Source organism: Opisthocomus hoazin, chromosome 3, assembly GCF_030867145.1.
Source record: "Opisthocomus hoazin isolate bOpiHoa1 chromosome 3, bOpiHoa1.hap1, whole genome shotgun sequence".
Classification (NCBI taxonomy): Eukaryota; Metazoa; Chordata; class Aves; order Opisthocomiformes; family Opisthocomidae; genus Opisthocomus; species Opisthocomus hoazin.
In genome coordinates, this window is record NC_134416.1 from 84,390,067 (window position 1) to 84,410,920 (window position 20,854).

Genomic DNA, 20,854 nt, shown 5'->3' on the forward strand with positions numbered 1-20,854 from the left:
TTTGAGAGAGTAAATAAGAATTGTGTGTAAAACATTTCATTGCATATAATTCTGCTTAAAAGTTAAAATATTGTTTTTAAAAGGTGGCAAAATACATCTAGTAAGAAATAAACTGTTCTTGTTTGTAACTGATGATATTCAGGAAACAATAATTTCTGTAAAAGTGGCCAAAGCGCACGGGAAATTGCCTTGAAAAGATTCCCTGTGTTGCTTTTAATACAGGGGAAGGGCGGGAGAAGGAGTGTTATGTATCTGTTGGGATAGAGAAAGGAGCCTCACTGGGATGACAAATGCAGTATCAGGACAGGGCTGATAGCAACTATAAGGCAAAAGGACTGTGTGAACTATGTCTTGTCAGCACACACAAAACTCCATTAGTATTTTGCTTCAACAATTTAATGATAATTTTATCCTTTGTTTCTGTTGGATGGTACTCTACAGCAGAAAGCTGTAATTAGCTCTGAGGTTTTATTTTACAATGTTCTCTTTGATTTGTAGATCCTCAAGAAAGAGTGTATGCAAGTTGGGTGTGACTTCTGCAGGTGTAGCAGAGCATTCTGTAGGCCTTCTGGGAATAGAAATCAGGATGCAGAATGATATAAATATCTGTCTTTTAAAGATATCTATTGACTTTATTGCTCAAAGCTATTTTACGTGTGTGTGCATACGTAGGTAAAAAAAATTTAAATATCTATCTGTTGTTCTGGTGAATTTTTTTAAGTGTTAGAAGACAACAACTTCTCAGAAAGTGATGTGTATTATTCCAAATAGGCAGGGAAAAATGGAACAAACTCTATTTTAACATGAATTGAAATAACCGTGTTTAAAAAAAACCCAAACAAAAATATGTAATTTAAGGTCACAGCAGGTGAAAATGGATAACACTGATATTACAGTTTAAAATGGTATGCTATACTGATTTTTTTTTTTTTTGTCCTGAACGACTGAATTTTTTAAAATGATGGACCTGGGTTTTAGTTTCTTTAAATTTTTTAAATTGTTGTAATTTCACAAAAACTTTTCTTACAAGAGCCTTTATTTTCTGTAGTACATCATTCATGTTCAGTTATAGGCAGATAAAGTTGTTATTGACATTAGGTAAAAGCTTAATTATGACCTTGCATTTTTTTGACAAAAACATAACTGCATGCTTGTACATATATGCCACATTATTGCTAGGTGTAGTTAGATGGTCATTAACATCCTTGAGCTATAATGCCGTATCTTGTGTGAAATGTTTATCAGTTAGAGACAGAAGAAGGTTCTTACCGTCAGTGTAAATAGGCTTTGTGAGTTTATAAAGATATGATATGAGATTTCGATGTTTTCTGATTAATATAGTTTTCAGGGTAAGGCATGTAGTTGAGAATCTTCAAATTAGGATTCTTTTACGAATTAAATTTCATAAATATTGGAAGTTGATGAGCTACTTCATTATCAGCAGTGGATGAATTGTGATCCCAGTTCAACTTGGCAGCTCAGAAGCTGTGGTAGGAAAAGTTATGTAAGGATATTAGACTGTGCTGCTGTTTCCTCAAACATAGCGTTTAAATATATTCCTAATCTTGAGCTTTTAGTGAAATTTTGTGATAAAGGTAGAACGGTTGTTCTGAGCTGAGATTTGTGAGCTGTGCCTTAGGCTGCCTTCACATTTTCTGTCTGGACTTCTTTAGGCCTGTGGTAGACCTTGTGTTTTTGATACAATGACCAACTTCTTTCTTTTTCAGTTCTTCAATGGCTTCCATGTACGTTAAGCTTACTGGTGCAGATCTTGTTTGCCATTTCCTAATGTACCTCCTGTATCACTTACCTCCAGCAGCAGTTGTAATCGGGATGTAGGAACAGCTGTCTGGTGAATGAAAATTTACCTTCCTCAGTTCTCCCTTGCTTTTCTTTTTAGCAGCCAGGTAGCTCTGTAAGTCACTCTACATGTCAGACTGACTGCTTCACTAAGATTCACGTGAGCGGTATCTGCGCCTATCCAGTGTAACTTTTTTCTGTGGAGGAAAAAAAAAAGATGAATTTGCCATCTGTCAGTCAGGTGGAAATGGCTGTTAAAGGTTAGCTGTGCATTTACAGCATTGCATAGCTACATGGACAGTATGTAAGGGATTATGTTCAGCCTGGGTAGTGTATTGCTAAATGCTGGAAGCCCCAAAGTCTTGTGTAATCTATACCAAGGCTTAGGCTTCAAAATGTCTAATAATGAATGTGAAATTAGACTTCTTTCTAAACTAATTATGTCATTTGGCTTTATCTGGCAAGCAGTTAACATTGGACATTGTACTCATTACCTGTAAGTAGTTCACATAAGTATACTTGCATGCATAAACCCTTAAAATTATTAATTCTTCAAGCCATTAGAGACTTTAACAAAATCAAGTTCTCTAGAATATAGTTTTGGCTGTTTAAAACCCGAGTACACCTTGGCTGTCTTTTCTGAGGAGTTACTGCTGTGTAGCAGTCGGGCGCAGGGGCTCTTCCAGTTTAAAATTGTCGATCTCATTTTAAAGCAACAGGTACAGGTGAATGAGAGAGAAAGGTCCAGATTTTTCACTGTCATGATGGATTTGTGGACTTGCATCACTATTTCTTTTGCTGTGGAAGCCAGAGCCTCTAGCTGCCTCCTTAGCAAAATAGTAACCAACAGCTGCCTTTAACTGCTGTGGGTGCTGAAGAAATCTGAATCAAAGCCTCATATCTTCTTTTAATTTGTGGTTACCAGAACAAGTCTTTCATTCAGTTTCTAATAGTTACTGCTATGCCTGATATCTTAATCTGTTAAACAGATTCCAAATGCAAGAATTTCCCAAAGGTCTGAGTTGTCCTGAAAACTGCTTTAGTTGTGTGCTTCCTTAAAATATTGTTGCTGGAATGTTCAAGGTTGCTGTTCTGTCATCACGGATCAAAAAAATTTGTACGTTTTTGCCTGCCTGTTTTCATGGAGAAGGGAATTTTACTGCAGCTGTTCTGCATGTTTTGGAGATTGTGCATGCCCCAGCAGTTTCCACTTTTTTTGCCCTTTTTTTTGTTCTCTTCTTTTAAAGTAATCTTGTTACTTCTGTTAGAAGGATTTGGCAATTTTCCAGAAAAGATTTTATAAATAGCAGAAGTCCATGTCCTGGCTTTCTATGTTTAGTATGAAAACCTACTAAAATCCTGTATTGACATTTGTTTCATTTTGATAGGGAATTTTTCTCTTCCTATTGCATAATCATTTTTTGGAACTTTTAAAAATCAGTCTGACCAGTTTTTACCTTTTTAAAGAAAAAATCCAAATAACAGTTGCTTTTCTATGAGAAACACTTGGCTGCAAGCACATATTTAGTTTGTGAAGTCTCTCTTTACAAGATCAGTGTTTAAATTAGGAGTCACTGGATAATCCTGTCATGATTTTCCATGTCAACCAAGGGGAAAATGCATAGGACGATAGATTAAATTGGCCTACAGTACTGCTGTATTGACATGAGCATGTGTAGCTGGGTAACCTTTTTAAGTGGGCTGTGTCATCCACTGTGGGTAACACTTAATTTCAAGGGGCGAAGAATGAGGGTCTGGTAGATTTGCATCCTTACAATTGAGTTTTCTTTTGTAATTGAGCTGCTTGCTGTTTGATCGTAGAGAGATTTGGTGTTGTTACCAAGTCCCATGAGGAAAATGTGCGTAGGAATGGAATGTGAGAAGAGAAACAGTAGTTCTTGGGCTGTAAAAATGAGGAAAAGGGTTAGAGCGATCTTATTGATGACAGGGTTCATTATGCTTAGATTTGAAGCACGATCAACAATTGCACAGAAGTCACTTAAAATGCCCCCTACTTACATGCGGAGGTCTGAAGATAAGGTGAAGGAACTGCTGCATTTCGCTTACTGTTCAGTGGCAGAACTGCATCTTCGACTCAGTCACAGCGGGAGACGTCCTGACGCGTGGAGTTGTCTCTCTATTTGTGCTGCAGTAAGCAACTCAGACTGCCCTGTTAGATTATTATTATGGGTTGGTTTGCTTGTTTGTTTTGTCTTCAGAAGGGAATTCCAGAACTCGTTTCACTCTTGCGGGCGAAGTGGTGTTGTCTCAGTATTGACTCTTCTCTCAGGCCAGGTGATGTGTTTTGCGTGAAGCTGGGAGGAAGGGAAGGAGGTGAGGTTACTGTGCTACCTGGTTTTATCCTGTCGAAATATTTGCAGCACCAGACTGCGCAGAGTTAGGTTACAATATATCTGTAGATGAGGTTGCATAGAAATTCTGCAACAGCAAGGAATGCAAGATGTTCCACGTTCCCAAAAGTAAATGATCCATCTTCTTCCTTGCTTCAGGGTTTGTCTCACAGGGTATTTGGTGTTTCTGCTAATAGAACCTTAGCTCTTGCTCTGCATTGACCTGCATTCTTTGTCTCATTAAGGAGATAAGCTTTTGGAAGACCAGGCAAAGAAAGTCTTGGACTAGGCAAAGTTTTACTAAAGAAGGTTATTTGGGGTTTTTCCCCATCTCTAGGGATCCCAAAAGAAAAAAAAGAATCTATATTATTAACTCATCCACAGTCAATTTACCATGTTAAAATGTGGAAAATCTACAATCCCAACCTGCTAAATGGTTTTACAGGACACTGTTCCAGGTTCACAAGCCCAATGAGCACAGTATTGAATCTCACTCGATTTCTACCTAGTTGGAACTCTTGGCTGAGGTGATACTAAGTCTTTTCATTAGAGCAGGCTCTGACAGCTTGTTTGTATAATAAAGCTACATTTTCCATGTGTGTTTTTTGAGCTTCCTCTGCTGAGACCCAGTACTGTACTCTTAGTTTAGGCAGGTAATCTGATACTGTTTATTTGTTCCTTAAGGCTTGTAAGTAGTAATGCTTTTCTTTGAGCACCAGAAGCCCAACCCATGGTGAAGCTTTTGTGTGTCTTGTGTTAATGTCTGCTAAATCGTCATCTCAACAAGTTCTGTATATTGAGTTCTTTTGGTGCCACTTCATTACTGTTGGCAGAAACTTCTGTTGGCATGAGTGCCTAGAGAAGAGTGGAGCTAATTATTAGGTTTTGGCTGTGTTTTGAAGTCTGTATTAAGGGATACAGTAAGCAGTATTTTGTATTTTGTATAATACAGATAGAAAAGAAGTATTGCAGTTCTACAACTCTCAAGATTTTCCAGAAGCATTCCTGCTGATGGAGCCTTTTAACAGTTCTTTTTTAGAATCTGTAGAAACAGTAGAGGATAACTGCAATTAAACAGTCATGGATTTGTACTGCTTTAAGACAAGTGTCTTGTAGCCAGAGGTCCTTATCTGTCTTCTTGTGTGCTTCTACAGGTTTTTGCCTTTGATCACTGCTTCTGGTCCATGGATGAATCAAACACCACAAAGTATGCAGGTAAACTATTTTCTGTACATTTGACAATGTAAAGAATTTGAGAACATATGAGAACTTGGGCTTTTGTTTTGTGGGTTTTTTGGGTTTTGTACTGTGATGCTCAAGTGACTTCTTTGTAAAAGCAGACTGCTCATTTTCACAGAGATTGAGTCATCAGAGTGCTAGCACCCCGGTTTAGAAGGAATGCAAGCTTTAAGGTGCCCAGTGCACTGTTCAGGAGGGATGCTTTTACCTCTAAAAATAATGTTCTTTTTCTATCCCCTGGAAGAGCCTCTTATGAGAGTTGTTTCTGTCACTTAAAATGAAATTTCAGGCCTGCATTAGAAATTACTTCTGACTAATGCTAGTGGTGAAGGCATGCATTTTCAGTGCTCTGCGTTCCTGTGCACGACAGAGGAATAAAGCATGTTCTCCTCGGATGGTGTGGCTATTTCAGGTCTTTCAAGTCATTCATAGTCTGATGGATCAGATCCCTAGTGTTTTTCAGTGATCAGCTTTGTGACTCTTTCCTTGCGAAAGCTGGGTAATCCAGATAGGATTGTAATCCCAGGGGTTAGTTTTCTCACAACTGGATTTGTGTATTAGCATATTCATACTTTATAAGAGGACTCATTTTGATAGAGGCAGATCTGAACACTGGAGTTTCAAAGCTGTGGTCCGTGGAAAGGAGAAAAAAATAGCATTCAGTTTAGGTACTGATACTATGAAATTTTGTGGCCCCTAAGAAATTTTGAAGGTTGGTAGGGTTAATTAGCTCAAAGTTTGAGATCAGTGGTCTAGTAAATGAACTATCATATACTTGTGCTAAAATATATCTCTGATTGCTGTAGCCCCTGGTGTCAGATCCCAGGTCTGAGGGGTTGCACTTCATCATAGATTCCACTGTATTTCTTACTTGCCTGAGCAAAGATCCTGGTTTCTTCAGGAAGGCAGTTGTGTGTCGGGTCGTCTTTCAGTAATTGTTTGCACTGAGCAGGTGCACGGTGTGATGTTCACAGTTCAGGCTGGTAGAGCCACTGGCGCATGCAGCACTTCCTGTTGTGCCTGTACACTTCTGTTTCCTTTTGAAGAAAGGAGGTGGTGGTACGCACCCCAATCTTGGCCCCGTGTGCCCCGAATGTGCAGGTGGGAGCTGCACCTATTGGGTTCACCATGGTGCCAACCCACTGGTAGAGAGGCAGACCAGAGAAACACCCCTAACCGGTTAAACTTGTTTCTGGCTTGGTTTGACCCATCTCCAGATGAATTCAGTGGGATCCTAGGTCTGTTTATTTTTAATTTGAATCAAAACTACATTTCTTTAGCCTATTTCAGAAGTTGCCATTCATCTTACACGAGAACTGAAGTTTTATTAGCTCTATGCAGATGAACCTCTTGTTTGACTGGATTCTAGAAAGCTGTTGCCTGCATCTCTTGCATTTTCTTACTGGCCAGAGAGCTAGCTATAAGGTGGGGATTTTTGTCCATTACAGATAATGTTTCTGACGGTGGAAAAAACCCAAAACTGTTTTCCTTGTTTTTTTGCAGAAATATGCTAAGACTGTGAGCATAAGACTGGCATATGAAAAACAATACTTTCACTGATTCTTTTTTTTTTTTTTTATGTGGTCTTGAAGTTAACTTATGACTTCAGCCCTTGTGTTCTAGAACATAACGAATTTGGCAGAATATCAAAATAAAAGTTAAAAAAATCCCAAAACTATTTCAGGCCTAAGTTACTGGGTTGTTGGTTTGTTCACTTGCTTGTGCATGAACTGATCCTATCCCATACTGCAGCAGCGTTTCTTGTTTTGGAGCCAACAAACCAAATGCCAAAATGGCAAGATTTCAGTTTTTATGTACGTGTAGCGTTAAGGTGCCCTAAGTCTCTTTCACAGCGTGGCCTAAATCACTGTACTATACAAAAAAACCCACGATAACTGGTTTCGGTTGGGTTTTTTGATAATTCCTTTGCCTTGTGGAACAAACACCCAGTTGTCCTAGGTGTCCTGCAAATATGCGTGTTGCCTATGTCCAGGGGTCGTACCAGAGACTGTTACAGAATTAACAAGCAAAGAGTCCAAACAAGCCACCTGACAACCTGACTTTTTTGAGCTAAACTGTAATTTCTTGACTGGATGCTGGACTACAGAAGGGGTGCTGAGCTGGAAGCTAGACAGACGCATGAAGTCCTCCCTACCTGAAGGAACTGTATGTGGATGTAGAAGTTTAACGTCATTGGCAAGAGCAGTAATTAGTTGCACAAATAAAAGGAAACATGTAGAAAGCTTGATAGCTAAGTCCAGAGTGCTTGTAAATGTAATATATGAGCTTCAAGCTGAAGTAAAATTCTTGAAATAAAAAAGGTATGCGAGACAGATGGAATTACTGGAAAAACCCTTTTATCTGCGTCACAAATAGAGTGGAAGATGCAATAGTGAAAGGTTTAACAAGAGATTCTCAAGTACTAGGCTACCCTGTCTGTCATTGCTCTGTGCAGAACCAATACATGCTCAGCTTGCGTTAGGTTGAATAGATCCGTTGCTGTGTATGTCGTACTATATGAAAGGGTTTGTTGATTGACAGGTGGGACCTCGGAAAATCCACAGCATGGTGTGCGCCACAGACAACACAGGTCTGAATTCTGTGTTGATTTATGTGGATAACTCTCCCATGTTTGTGGTGTTGGTTTTGTTGGGTTTTTTTTTAATGTCAACAAAACCAAAGTTTGTGCTCTCGTGGAAATGCACCTTTGTTACAGGCTCCTGAAAGCTATCACACGTGATTATGGGCTGGTTTTATTTTTAACTTTGCTGATTGATCACAATACTGCTAGCACTTATTAATACTGTTTGGACAAGAGCAAGACTCTTGTTTGGCTAGACTTAATCGCATGGGTAGTGGGAGAGCACGGCTGACCCTGAAATGGGGCCATCTCATTCTCTTACACTAAACTCGTTCTGTGAGTTATCGTCACCTTTTTTTTGGCTGAAGCTAAGGCTTACTTTGTATGTACGAATTTTTTTTTCTGCACTCATATTTATGGGGATAGTTGCTGTGAAGAGCTAATGCTGTGTATTTAGTTTCTAACTTACATTTCAATAACTCCATTTGCACAAAATGTTAAACTCTCCTCTCTGCCCCCCCCCCCCCAGTCACAGTACAGAAGTAGGCTGTTGATAGCAGAATTTGCTTTTTTAGCAATTTTTTTTTTCATTAAAGTGGAAATTGGGTTCTAAATTCTAAAATGATCCAGTAATATCACTAACAAATAGTGACGGTTACCTTTATGTGAGGAAAAACATCTATAGAGGGCATCTTTGCAGCTGTCCTTGCAGGCTTGCACCTCTCATGAAGACAGCAGGGAGTCTGGAGCACAAAGGAGGAGCAAGCTTTTTCACAAGACCTGTGTGGGAGTGATGCTTTGGTTTCAGATTCTGCGAGAGATGGAGGCTCTTTAACGACCTGAGATTGTGAGATGCAGAACCCCCTCTGAATTGCTCTGAAGACTGAGAGTGAAATGTTCATATTAAAGTGGATTTTTCTGTTTGTAATCCAACCAAATAACAGGTAGAGGGCTACTCCAAATACTGAGGCTGTGTGTCTCCGAACAAGTTGTGGCTGCGTTGTTCCAAACAAGAAATGGTTACAGACCTCTGGGTTTGTGCTGGTCATCACATGCTGGCTCCTGGGTCTCTTTTTTGGTGGTTTGATTCTGAAGGATGTAGTTGGGTGCTTGGCAAGTATATGAGCCTCTTACCTGAAAGGACAGAAAAAACAGCCAAAAAACCCAAACCAAACAAAAACCCAACCAAAAATGGGTCAATGAAATAGATTTTTGAGGAGGGAGGGGAAGCTGGTTATAGGACAGAATGAGTTTGCCTTCATCTGGAAAAGGGATGAGCTTTGCCTGGTAGGCTGTAGGAGAGATGTTTTGGGAGTATGCAAAATAGCTTCTGATTGCTGTTTGTTTCTTGACTTGAATGGGTCAAGAGTCAGTTCGTGGAGAAGGACACACCTGCTTGCCTTGAAAAGCTCACAGCCAGGAGTAACAGCTCGGCATTCTGGTGAAGGGGAGGACACTGAGAAATTCTGAGAAGAGAACAAAGAATTCTTTTTAGGAAGGAACCTAGACAACAGTAAGAGCTTACTGAATTCTGCAGTGAAGTGGATTTTTAAAGGGAAGGAAAGAAACCCTTCAGTTTGGGAAGGATTCAAGACATCGTCTAAATAACTACAGTAGCACTTGGCTCCATTCCAAGGACCCCACGCTGTACTGAACTGACGATGGATTTTTCTTAAAATCTTTAAGCTGCATGATGTTCGGCCTGAAATTTCAGATCTGTGTTTCTGCAGGATACATTGTCCTGAGAGGCTAAACACCTGACTTTGGGCTAAGCTTGAATTTCATATGAAATGTGTATGTGCTGACTACTGCTGTTCCAGTGGCTGTTTCGAAAGGAAACAAACTAGGCAGGTGGCTTCTACCGCACTTCTACCCTTGTGAAAGATTGCAAATTGTGGATTTTGAGCAGGCAGGAGTGTCTGTTTGTAGTTCAGGCCTGCCCATTTAAGCTGTTATGTGGGAGAAGTGTATCACTGTCTTACTGTTCCCTTGACTGTTTTTAGAGGGCACGCTACATAGTACGTAGGACTTAATTTTGTGTCACACAGCTTATGCCTGACCTGTACACTTTTTTTGAGGAAATTTAATTATTCAGTATGGTTTTAATACTGTGCAGGTCAGGCACTTCAAACGTGAATGCTGCAGTGCCTAGTTTGAAGTGCTCAAGACCTCTCATTGGATTAAAGCTTAGAATTTAACTTTAAGAGGTTTAAGACTCCGGTGCTTTGTCAATACTGGAGTGTTAGGCTGTGATAGTTGGATGATGCTAGCTGTTGTGCTTTTGGGTTCTTTTTAAGGTGAACCATAGACATCTTTTTTCCCAGTTTTAGAGCGATTCTTTTAAAACGTTATCTAGTAGAACTTCTAATAATTCTGATCTCCGCAGACTGAGTTTTATGTTAACTATTAAGTCGTGGAACCAACTGCAATTTCTTGCTGTCAAGATTTGTTTATTAAAATGTTCTGGGTTAGAGATTAAGCCATAAAGAGACTTGAATTTTCAGTGCTGTACATAAGAAGTTGTTACTTGGTTCTAGCTATTTTTGCCATGTAAGGGAGGGGGTTCAGGAGCGGCAGCGATGTGTCATCACATTGCAGTCGTGACCTGGCTGAAGGAATCTCTGCTAGATGAGACAGTGATCCCTGTTTCAGATCGAGGGGTTGTTGTGGACTAGAAATGCTAGACATCTGGAAAACAGACACTGAAACCGATTTTTGTTACAGTATATCTTGAATGTGTTTGTCGCTAAACCAACAGATCTTAGGAAAGACTGCAACTGTTAACTTTTTTAAAAGGGAGTTTTGGAAAGGGTGTGGTGCTTTTTCCTCCCCTCCCTTTTCTTCCGTCTGCTATCTGTCACCAATCTACTGAGCTGAGAGTGTATAAGCTGTATTTGTAAATGTCATTGGCCTCATCCTGCAAATTTTGAGAACAGGTCCTAGGGCTTCTCTGCAACCTGTGGGTTTCCCTAGGAACGCTGTCAAATCGGATCTCCCAATCAGGGCTTCAGAAAATGTAAGGGAATGATTTGGAGGAAGAAAAGGGGAAAGAGCATAGAGATACAAGAGAGAGAAGACTTAAATATCTCATTCTGATAATGATGTGTGTTGTAGTGTTCTTGCATGTCATGGTATTGATTTATCTTTGTGTTTTCGGGGAATTTTTATTATCTTACATATTTTCTGAATTTAAATGTTCTGATAATTCATGCTGGCTCAGATTCCAACTAAGATTTTCAGTTAGAGCTCTTTGGGCAGATAATGTGAACTTTTTATTTTTGGAATTATTAATAACTTAATAGCCATTATTAACACATATACTGCCATACTTTGCTACCTTTACTTTTGTTCTTATTTTTACCAATGAAATACCCAGCCATTTCAGTAGGTAGAGAACATGTGAAAAAACTTTTTAGCTTCAAAGTGCTATACTCAATGCCCTTGCTGCATAGTAATAGCACAAGCATTTGAAAGTTCCAGGAATTTATGTAGGTTAAAATGTAAATCTGAGAGGAGAATGGGTTTCCTTTAGCTTTCAGATAAGTCATAGATACTGTTTCAAATGCTGAAAGCTTCAATATCTTTAGTATGGTTATGGCTAAAAGAGGTGTTTATTATCTCGGTTTATGTGCTTATGGCAGAATGTCTGAGCATGTCAGGAGTGCTGAACATGTGAAAATCTTCAGTCCTAAGAGCTGACGGAAAGATTCTTGGATTGGTCTCCTGCTGGAAGTGGCCTTCTGAGATCCTGAGTTATTCATTTGCTCTTTCTTAGGTATTTTCTTTTTTCTGCTGTTGGTGTCAGGCTTGCAGTTGTGCTTGCCAAAATGCACAGATAATGTCCTGAAGCTATGAAGGCAGTTACAGCTGTCTGGTGAAAGTAGAAAAGGTTTCTGTAAAAGATTTCCGTGTTGTTGTGACATTGCTTTCCAGTATGTCTTCAGAACCGAGTGGACATCTATCCACCAGTGTTTCTCACATTTCGATTAGCAGAGCGGCGCTATCACTGGGTTAATGAGGTTTCCCACCTTGCAGCGTTGGGGGCGGTGCCACGTGCTGTCACTGGAGTTACAGAGCATCCAACAACACTGTCTGATGATCTTTCTCACTGCATGATTCCAGGTTAACTGTATTGCTTCTTAGAGGAAACAAGATTATTTAGACTGTGGTCTGCAAGAAAAATTCACCAGGCTTTGCTCCCCTTTCCTCGAAGAGATGGGCAGGCGGGAGATCCCGGCTTCGGAGAATTAGCAGCTTGTACACTTGCTCTGGGCTCCCTGGTGGCCTCGGGTATGCTTTCCCTGACCTGATGGCCTGTGCGTCAGGCACCTAAGGCTTGCCGGTTACTATAAACGTCACTCTTTAGTGACCCATTTGTCTAGGTTTGTATTACTGAGCTCTTAAAAACTGTAATAAACCCACCATTTTCGAACTATGTGTCAGTGTCCGATTGACTTTCAGTTTTAGTGTTGACTGTTTGAAAATTAAATCTCTTCTGAAAAAAAATCCAGCTTTGCCTGTGAGATTTGAACTGGGTTCCTTTCCCAGTATGTAGCAGTAAGAAATTCTGTAGGTCATCTTACGGTTCTCATGACTGTGCACAGTTTTATAACATTTTGATACCTGTTTTTTCTTGGGAAACGTGGAGGAGGTTACTGTTTTATTGCTGATCAGAAGTGGGTGATAGAAGGTTTTTTCTTTTTCTGACAGATGTTAGAAATGACAAATTTCTTTGTCCACTCACAATCATTGTGGAATATGTATGCTTTTCTCTCTTAATAATTAAACTCAGCTTGAATCTTTGCTTGATTTTGTGTTCTTGTTCAGCAACATAGTAGGTGGTTCCCTGCCTCTTTGATATTTGGTAACTTTAAAATGTGCTCTCAGGAGCTGTTTGGAAAGCAAATTTTTGTGTATTGTACTTTTTCATTAAAATCTTCTGCTGATACATTTTATTCATTGATTCCTCAGTAGTTTAACATTGTTATAGCTGTTTCCAGGTTATCAAACAGTGCTCTCTCAATGTAGACCTAAAATGATCAAATGATCCTCAAGCGAATGAGAAGTGAAGGAAATGTGCATGGGCAAGGAGACGAAGTTATTCCAGAATACAGCAATTTCTCCCCTGGTTTTAACTTCTGTATTCAGAATTTCTGAACTGTGTTCATCCAAGGAGCAGGGACACTTTAGAATTTTAGAAATTCAATGGGAAAGATACCCAAAGACTATTTGATAAGGCATTGCTGCACTAGTGATTCCTTTACAGCAGAAGAGAAATGAGGTAAAAGGAAAAAGAAGTAACGTACTACTCTTTAGCCATATTTGCATGTCTGTAAATCATTCCACATATTGTTCTACAGGAATTTTCTGGTCTACCAATTACTCAAGAATCATAGGGTGTAAATATTCTCATGCAATGTATAAAGGTATAGCTAGATTTTTTTTTTTATGCCAGTATGTTCCGTTTTGAGAAATACAGAAGTCACTATTGCATCCACTGTACAAAATAATTTCTTTTAACTGACAACTGCTGAAACTAAATTACCAAAATGAGGGATGCAGCTAACCATAACTGTTCAGAAAGTCACTGGGCAGTGAATGTAAGTTTAAAACCAAACACCAGAAGGTGTATAAATACTGTCCTTAGCTCAGCCCTGCTTCTTTTGGGTGTGCTCACAGCTGGTGTAGTTCTGTGATCAGAACTCCAAGCAGACCAACCCTCTTTGTGGTGTACAAATTCTGGACTTTCCTATTAAAAAACCCCAGAAGCATTATGCCTATTTTCATCTTCCACATCTAAGAGATTGATGCACTTCTAAAATCTGCGTGGCACAGGGAGACATTTTTCAGACTATGAAATTCTGCAGCTGAGGTTTCAAACTATGGATCTGCCAGAATATATCCTCAAACAGCTCTGAAGTCTCGCAGCCTCCTATTACGCATTTCCTCCCTAAATGTCATCGGAATGCTTTTATCTTGGTTCCAGCATCACCTTGCCATGGGTTGAATCATAATAGCTTACAGTGAAACTTGGGGCCCATTCCCAGGACAACTACTACTACTATTTCTAGCAGGGTATTTGTTGTACCTGTAATGTTCTAGTTTGCTAATGGGTTTCATTGTAATTCTGTTACAGAACTCTTTTGGGTATAGTTTGTAATTAAAGAATGTATGTTAATTGCAAAATTTACACTTAAATAATACAGGATTTAGACATCTGTTATTTTCTAAGCATTGAACTTATATGACACATCTCGAAGAACTGCTCCCTTCACAGAAAAATCAGCAATATATTTAAACACAGGTTAGCTGTTACACTAGTTTCATGCAACAGTTTTGAACTTGTCACTCAGCTGTACATGAAATCATTTGTTTGTTCATCAGTGCGCTCAATAGTAAAAAATAATTTGCAAACTTTTTTTTTCCCTTGCTTTCAGTAAATTTTAGTCTATTATTCAATTTAAAATAAACTTAAAAATAATTATTTTCTAGGTCAAGAAGTGGTGTTCAAGTGCCTTGGAGAAGGAATTCTTGAAAAGGCCTTTCAGGGATATAATGCTTGTATTTTTGCCTATGGACAGACAGGTGAGTCTCCTGTGCCAAAGGGACAGAATGCCTTTGTGCACATGGGAAGTGGGAAGAAGAAAACATAAATACTGAACTAGATAATATTTTTAAATTGTATTTTGAAATATCATGTTAAATGTCAAACATTTAGCATGCCCAGTGACAATGTAAAGTTTTTGAAGCAGCTGTGTAAAAAAGTTCCTAGTTAGTAAGTGTTGAGTCCACTTTCAGAGCTGGAAAGGATAGTTCTTATTGATGGTTCATTCTGTCTTTGTGTTTGAGTGTGTTCAGAGGGGTCGCAAGTAATGGCCCTGCTGAAAGAAACCTGTAAGATAACTTCTAATTTCTTTACATGTACCTTGTAGTCCGAAGAGCAAGCTGTCTGTCTGGAATAGCATGTCATGTTGTTCTGAAACGTGCTTCTGGAGGAATAAGAAGAGAATTAAAACATCTGCTTCATAAACAAAGGAGTAGTTCAAACTACATTCTAAAGCATTTTCTTCTCCATTTTTCCTTTAGGTTCAGGAAAATCCTTTTCAATGATGGGCAATGCAGAGCAGCTGGGTCTGATCCCACGGCTCTGTTGTGCTTTATTTCAGAGAATCTCTGTAGAAGAAAATGAATCTCATACTTTTAAAGTTGAAGTGTCCTACATGGAAATCTACAATGAGAAAGTGAGAGATCTGCTTGACCCAAAAGGGTGAGTAGCTTCACTCTCCCCCACAGCCTTCCTTATTTTTGTCTCAAACTATAAAAGTAGAAATCACTTTTGGAAGCCCTTGAGAAGGTTTTTTTCAGTGTATGTTTATACAACTTCTTTAGAAAGGATTAGATACCAAACACCAGAAAGAAGAGAATATCTGTGTAAAGCTTGTATATGAAATGGTAACTGTCATGGATCAATTTAAACATTAGGATACCATCATAATGATGCAAACAAAAACTGTATGAAGTAGTTTACCACCAGAAGGCAAGACTATGTGCAAGTAAATTCTGGGTTGTTTTTGCCATATGATCCAGACCATATTCGGGTAAGAATTTTCATCAACTAGGAGTTTGAAGCTTATTTACAACTTGGTTCTCATGGTTTAGACATTGAACTTTTTGAATGTGGAAGGGTGACACCTCAGAGTATACTCTTGGTACCTGTTCTTCTGTTTTGTCTGCACAAAAGTACTGGTTAGGCTCTCTGGCTTGGAGATGTCTAGACAAGAGATAGTTTGAGAGGTCTTTTTCAACTGAGCATTCATATATGTGGTATATGTTTTGGTTCTTGAGCATAATTGCACTAGGTGAAAAAGGTGCAAGTTGCTTAAAAAGGTGGATTTGAGACTTACTTTTGATATATGTCAATAAAGTGTGGAAAACGCAAGAAAAGTTGAAGCTTTAGCAAATTGCTGGGAAGAGGGGAGAGGATTTTTTTTTTTTCCTTTTTTGTCAGCATTCTTTCTGCCGAATAAGGCATTTCAGGTTTTGTTCCAGCCACAGATACTGAAGTGGGAGGATACATTAAAAAATAATTCATGTATATAAATTAAAACCGGTTAGATTAATTTGAGTCTTTATTGTTAATTCAAGTTAAAAAGAGTTCTGGAAGACTTTTTTCCTCCTGTTACAATTAAAAGACATAAATTGACTTCTGCTATGTAGAAGATTGTTATAATTTCATACTATAATTCTTGTTTTTCAATAAGATTCACACTAGTGGATTGTGCATAAAGTCTACTTTATTCCATAGGAGTCGGCAGTCCCTGAAGGTTCGAGAGCACAAAGTGCTGGGACCGTACGTGGATGGCCTGTCTCAGCTGGCTGTTACAAACTTTGAGGTAAAACTAAACCAATGACAAGTTTAGCAATAACACCTATGTACATAAGCAATAGGAAACTCAGGAAAGGTAACCTAGTGTCTGTCCAAACATTTTGATTCTAAGTGTTCATGGTCTCCGGCAATCGCAAAGATCTTCTCTAAAGTTTCACGAGTATTCATTTCATGTAGAAGCATTGGATTTGCCTTTATGTTAAAAATTTAATAGTATACCTGTTTTGCAGTTTTCGATGCATGTAGTATACGTCAAGAACACAATGTTTTCTTGATGCAGGAGGCTTCCAAAATAAGTGTGTTAATCTTCTAGCATGAGTTCCTTTGATTGTTGAATGTGACCTCTTATTTTAAACAGGTATATTGCATGAGGAACTACAATGTGGCCTATATAATTCATAATTTAAATCTTGACAGTATCTGAGCCCACTTGAGTTACTAAAACACATTCAAATAAATCAGTATTATAGAAGTCAACGAACTATAACTACAATGGAAATAATTAAAGTGGTGCAGTTGTATGAATTGCATAGGCCTTCCTATTTATAAGGAAGCTGATGTGGAAATGTTGTTTTTTAAAAAGAAGTTCATTCTTTGTGTAGTATTTTATGGGAACCGTTTTGCTTTTCTATGGGGATTTTTATTTTTCTGGAGCATGCGTGCATATTAGAGCAGAACAGCTGTTTTGAAGCTTTTGTGGTGAGTTGCATACTTTGAAGCATATCTTATTTGTTCAAATTATAGCGAATTTTGTTCATACCTAGTTTCTGGTTGATGTCTTTTATGAAACTGTTTTGGAAGACTCAGCAAGCACATGTATCAGATTCTGCATAATTGTCTTTGTTTTTACATATGTGGGAAGGTACAGATTCCAAGTGAGGTAACCCTTTGAGCCAATTAAGTGAAGATAGTGCAGTTCAGTAGACGCATTGTGTTCACTTCTGTAAGTAAATCTGTGCTGACCTGATTGCTGGCATTAAACAGTATGATCTCTGAAGTGGATGATGCCAACGTGTTTCAGCAGCAGATAAGGAGAAGATGCTTTGGATGTTGTTGCTGGGCTTTCAAGTGTAGTGTTTAAAACAGAGATGCGGTTTAATGTTGTTTAGTGGAATTACATACCCACCGTACCGATACATCTCAATGTGCAAAGAATTTTCTCGTTATTTCTATGTTTCCTTCTTCCCCTCTCCCACACGTACACACCCTTCCATCTAGATGGGGATTTTGTTCAGCAAGCACAGTAGTTGCTTTTATCCTAACATCGGTTTTTACTCTTTTTGCTCTAGGATATTGAGTCACTGATGTCGGAGGGAAACAAATCACGAACAGTTGCTGCAACCAACATGAATGAAGAAAGCAGCCGCTCTCATGCTGTATTCAACATTATAGTGACTCAGACGCTTTATGACCTGCATTCTGGTGTATGTGTTTCTGTTGATTAACTTAAGAATTTATGGCGAATTCTTCTTCCCTCCTTTTCCACATATATGCAATCTGTTTAGCTGTGCTTCTGCCTCTAATGCCATGGGGTTTACAATACAATCAAGTATTGGCAAGAACCTAAGATGGAGAGAACCCTGGAAGAGTGAGGAAGCACACCAGATAAAGCAAACAGTTGGGTCACTTTTTAAGATTATGTTGCCACCATGAAACCTGCCTTAGTTCTTAACGGTTGCTGCAGTTGATATGTTTTAGTGGCCTACTCTGCCAGTAAGGTTATTGATGTTACCACACAGCCAATTCTGATGTATTAGTGCTTCACCCTTTACTATAAAATGTGGGTGACTCTCTTTAAGAGCTATAAAAACTCTGACAATTCCTTCTTCTCTCATATCTGGAATTTAATACTTGATAATGAAGCCACATTATTAAGAACAGTGTTTCACGGTGCCAGTGTTAGCGCTTTGTGCCAGTGTTCCTTAGCTGTTGTTCTCCCGTGTTATATCTGCACAGAATTCTGGAGAGAAGGTCAGCAAGGTCAGTCTGGTGGATTTGGCTGGGAGTGAGAGAGTGTCCAAAACGGGAGCTGCAGGAGAACGTCTGAAGGAAGGCAGCAACATAAACAAGTAAGACATTGTCATAGACAGGTTGCAAAGCTTAATTTTGTAAGAATGACTGTGTTTCCTTGGCTTTCTCTCTTAGTGTGCTTGCCACAAGTCAGTTCAGATGACGGACCTCATCAGAAGCAGTTCAATATGGCTCTTTCCGCTGCTGTGTGCTGAACACCATGTGTTTCTTCACATCGGCGCAGGGACCCTGATTCATACTTGACTCAGATGAGGGCTACAAGAATTTTATCTGGAAAAAGTGACAGCAGTGCTTTTTAATTAAGCATATACCTCTTGTGATTCATTTATACACCCTGTCCCCAGGCTTATGTGTTTGTCTCATCGTCTGCTTAAGGAAATCATGCAAAGTTGCAGAGTTGAATAGCTTTGTTCCAACACATATTAAAATACGTAAGAGTATAATTTGCAGTTTAAGAAAACCAGATCAGAATGAAGCTGTGTTAGTTTAGCATTGCCTTGGGCATTTGTACTCAAGTAATGACAAGTTTCTAGTCACTTTTTTACCTTAATAACTGTGTTATTGCCCAAAAGCAAGAATTTACTATGCTATTACTGCTGTCTTAAATAAATGTACTAATTTTCATGGGAAAGAAAGAGTTTAACTGTTACGTTAAAAGCTACTGCTTTTTCAATTTGATTTTAAAATGTTACAAAAGGTTTTGATATTTTAAGTTAACAATGACAGCATAGAGTGTGTTTGAATAGCATTCATGCTTAAAATCGTTTTAAATTAATCTCTTTTTAGAGTTTGAATATGTTTGCTCTTTCTAGCTTAATTTCTAATCCACTTTGTGTTTAATGCATTATACTGGTAGCCACACTGGCATAGTGCTTGTGAAACAAAATGATGTGGCTCTGTTTCCCTAATGGCAGGTATTATACCTTTATCCCACAGGCTACCAGTTAAATTCAGATTGGTTTTGCTAGAAACTGTATTTGTATTTTGCATAAACAAAAGGTGAGATTAAATATTCCTTTCTAGATCTTGGGGAAGAATTCAAATGCCAACTCTCCCAACAGCTGTCAACAAACTGCAAGCGTAGCTACAGATAACAAAGACTTCCCTTTTTTTTTTTTCTATTAGAATATTTACTCAGTCTTAAACTTCTAGGGCATTGATGTAGTAAGGGAAGGTTATTTTGCCCATGCTGAACATGTTTGTCAATACAGGACTTCAGAAACAAGCACCAAACTTTTCTGTAAAAGATATTTTAAAAACCAAAGTGGACAGCTCTACATTTTCCTATCAATTAGATTTTGATATGGTGTAAATCTATATTACTTAGTCCATTTATTAAGCATTCTTTATTTGCAATCTCTTCTGGAACTGATAGGCAGGAGAATTTGTTGTGCTGTGCTTGGTGTCTTCTGTTAGACTTTTGCTGCTACTTGGAGCTTTTATAAAGTCAGCCTTACTGGAAGCCTCAAAACTGGTATACATGGTTTAGTAGACTAATTCTTCATAGAACATTGTGTATGGTCTTCTTTTGAGTGGGATGCACCTTACTTAATAGGGAAAGGCAATAATCTTTTCTGGAGTAATATAGAATATTTAAACCATATACCTTAATACGTTGGCTCCTTTTTAAATTTTTTTTTTATTCTTTTATAAAAAAGCAATAACGTAAATTGGTACCATGCACTTTGTTCAATGAGATTAAAAAATGGAGCTGCTGAAGTTACCTGGCAAATAAATTTGCTGCTTGTGCTATGTTTATTGCCTTGAAGAAGAATCTGGAAATAACATACCTGTTTATGTATTTATAAACAGGGAAAATGTATGCTGAACTGTGCATACCAAAAAATGCATAGTGTGACATTCAACCAGTCTCTGTGGGTTTCTGTGCTCTTTGCTTTCTGCATGAAACCTGACTAGGGCTCTGGCAGCTGGTGCTTCTGTCCCACAGCTCATGCTGTTGTAAACTCTCTTTCCTGTCTTGGGACAGCATGTTGCAGAGGGAAGGCGAGGGATTGCTCTCCCACTGACTGCAACAACGGAAAGTGGTGTTGCTTTGTTAACATCTTCATAAAGTTGTAATAAAAATTACTTCTGTTTTTTCTCAGAGCTGATGCAGAGGTGCCTTGGTGAAGGCGCTGGGCGTCTGCTCTTTATTATCGATGTTTTTGGGAGACTTACCATACCTCATAGGAAAGCTGGATGTGCTTGTTCCTCCTCCGGATGTGCGAGTTCCCATACTGAGCATAGACACGCAGGTGCTCAACAGCTCTTTGTGGTGTAGTCAGAGAACTTCTAGAATATAACAGTAGGAGGAGGGTGTCAATTAGTGGCTAAGAGAAAAACTTTCTGTGAGCAGTCTGCAATTTTAACTATGATTAGTAAAATCATAGCTGTTGTCATTTTAACTTGAGAATGCAAAAAGAAGCCTTTAAAATGTAGAATCATAGAATAGTAAGGTTTGGAAGG

General features: G+C 38.7%; 1 protein-coding gene across 6 annotated transcripts in view; it reads left to right on the forward strand.

Annotated features, from left to right (window-relative positions):
* The window catches only part of KIF13A (kinesin family member 13A), a 115,856-nt gene that overhangs the window by 43,704 nt on the left and 51,298 nt on the right, over positions 1-20,854 (forward strand). For all 6 annotated transcript variants that reach the window (XM_075416841.1, XM_075416842.1, XM_075416843.1 and 3 more), the window contains exons 4-9: positions 5,306-5,366; positions 14,464-14,556; positions 15,058-15,238; positions 16,277-16,364; positions 17,647-17,781; positions 18,314-18,426. In XM_075416841.1, the coding sequence (XP_075272956.1) occupies positions 5,306-5,366; positions 14,464-14,556; positions 15,058-15,238; positions 16,277-16,364; positions 17,647-17,781; positions 18,314-18,426 (671 nt within the window). The remainder of the gene's footprint in view (positions 1-5,305; positions 5,367-14,463; positions 14,557-15,057; positions 15,239-16,276; positions 16,365-17,646; positions 17,782-18,313; positions 18,427-20,854) is intronic.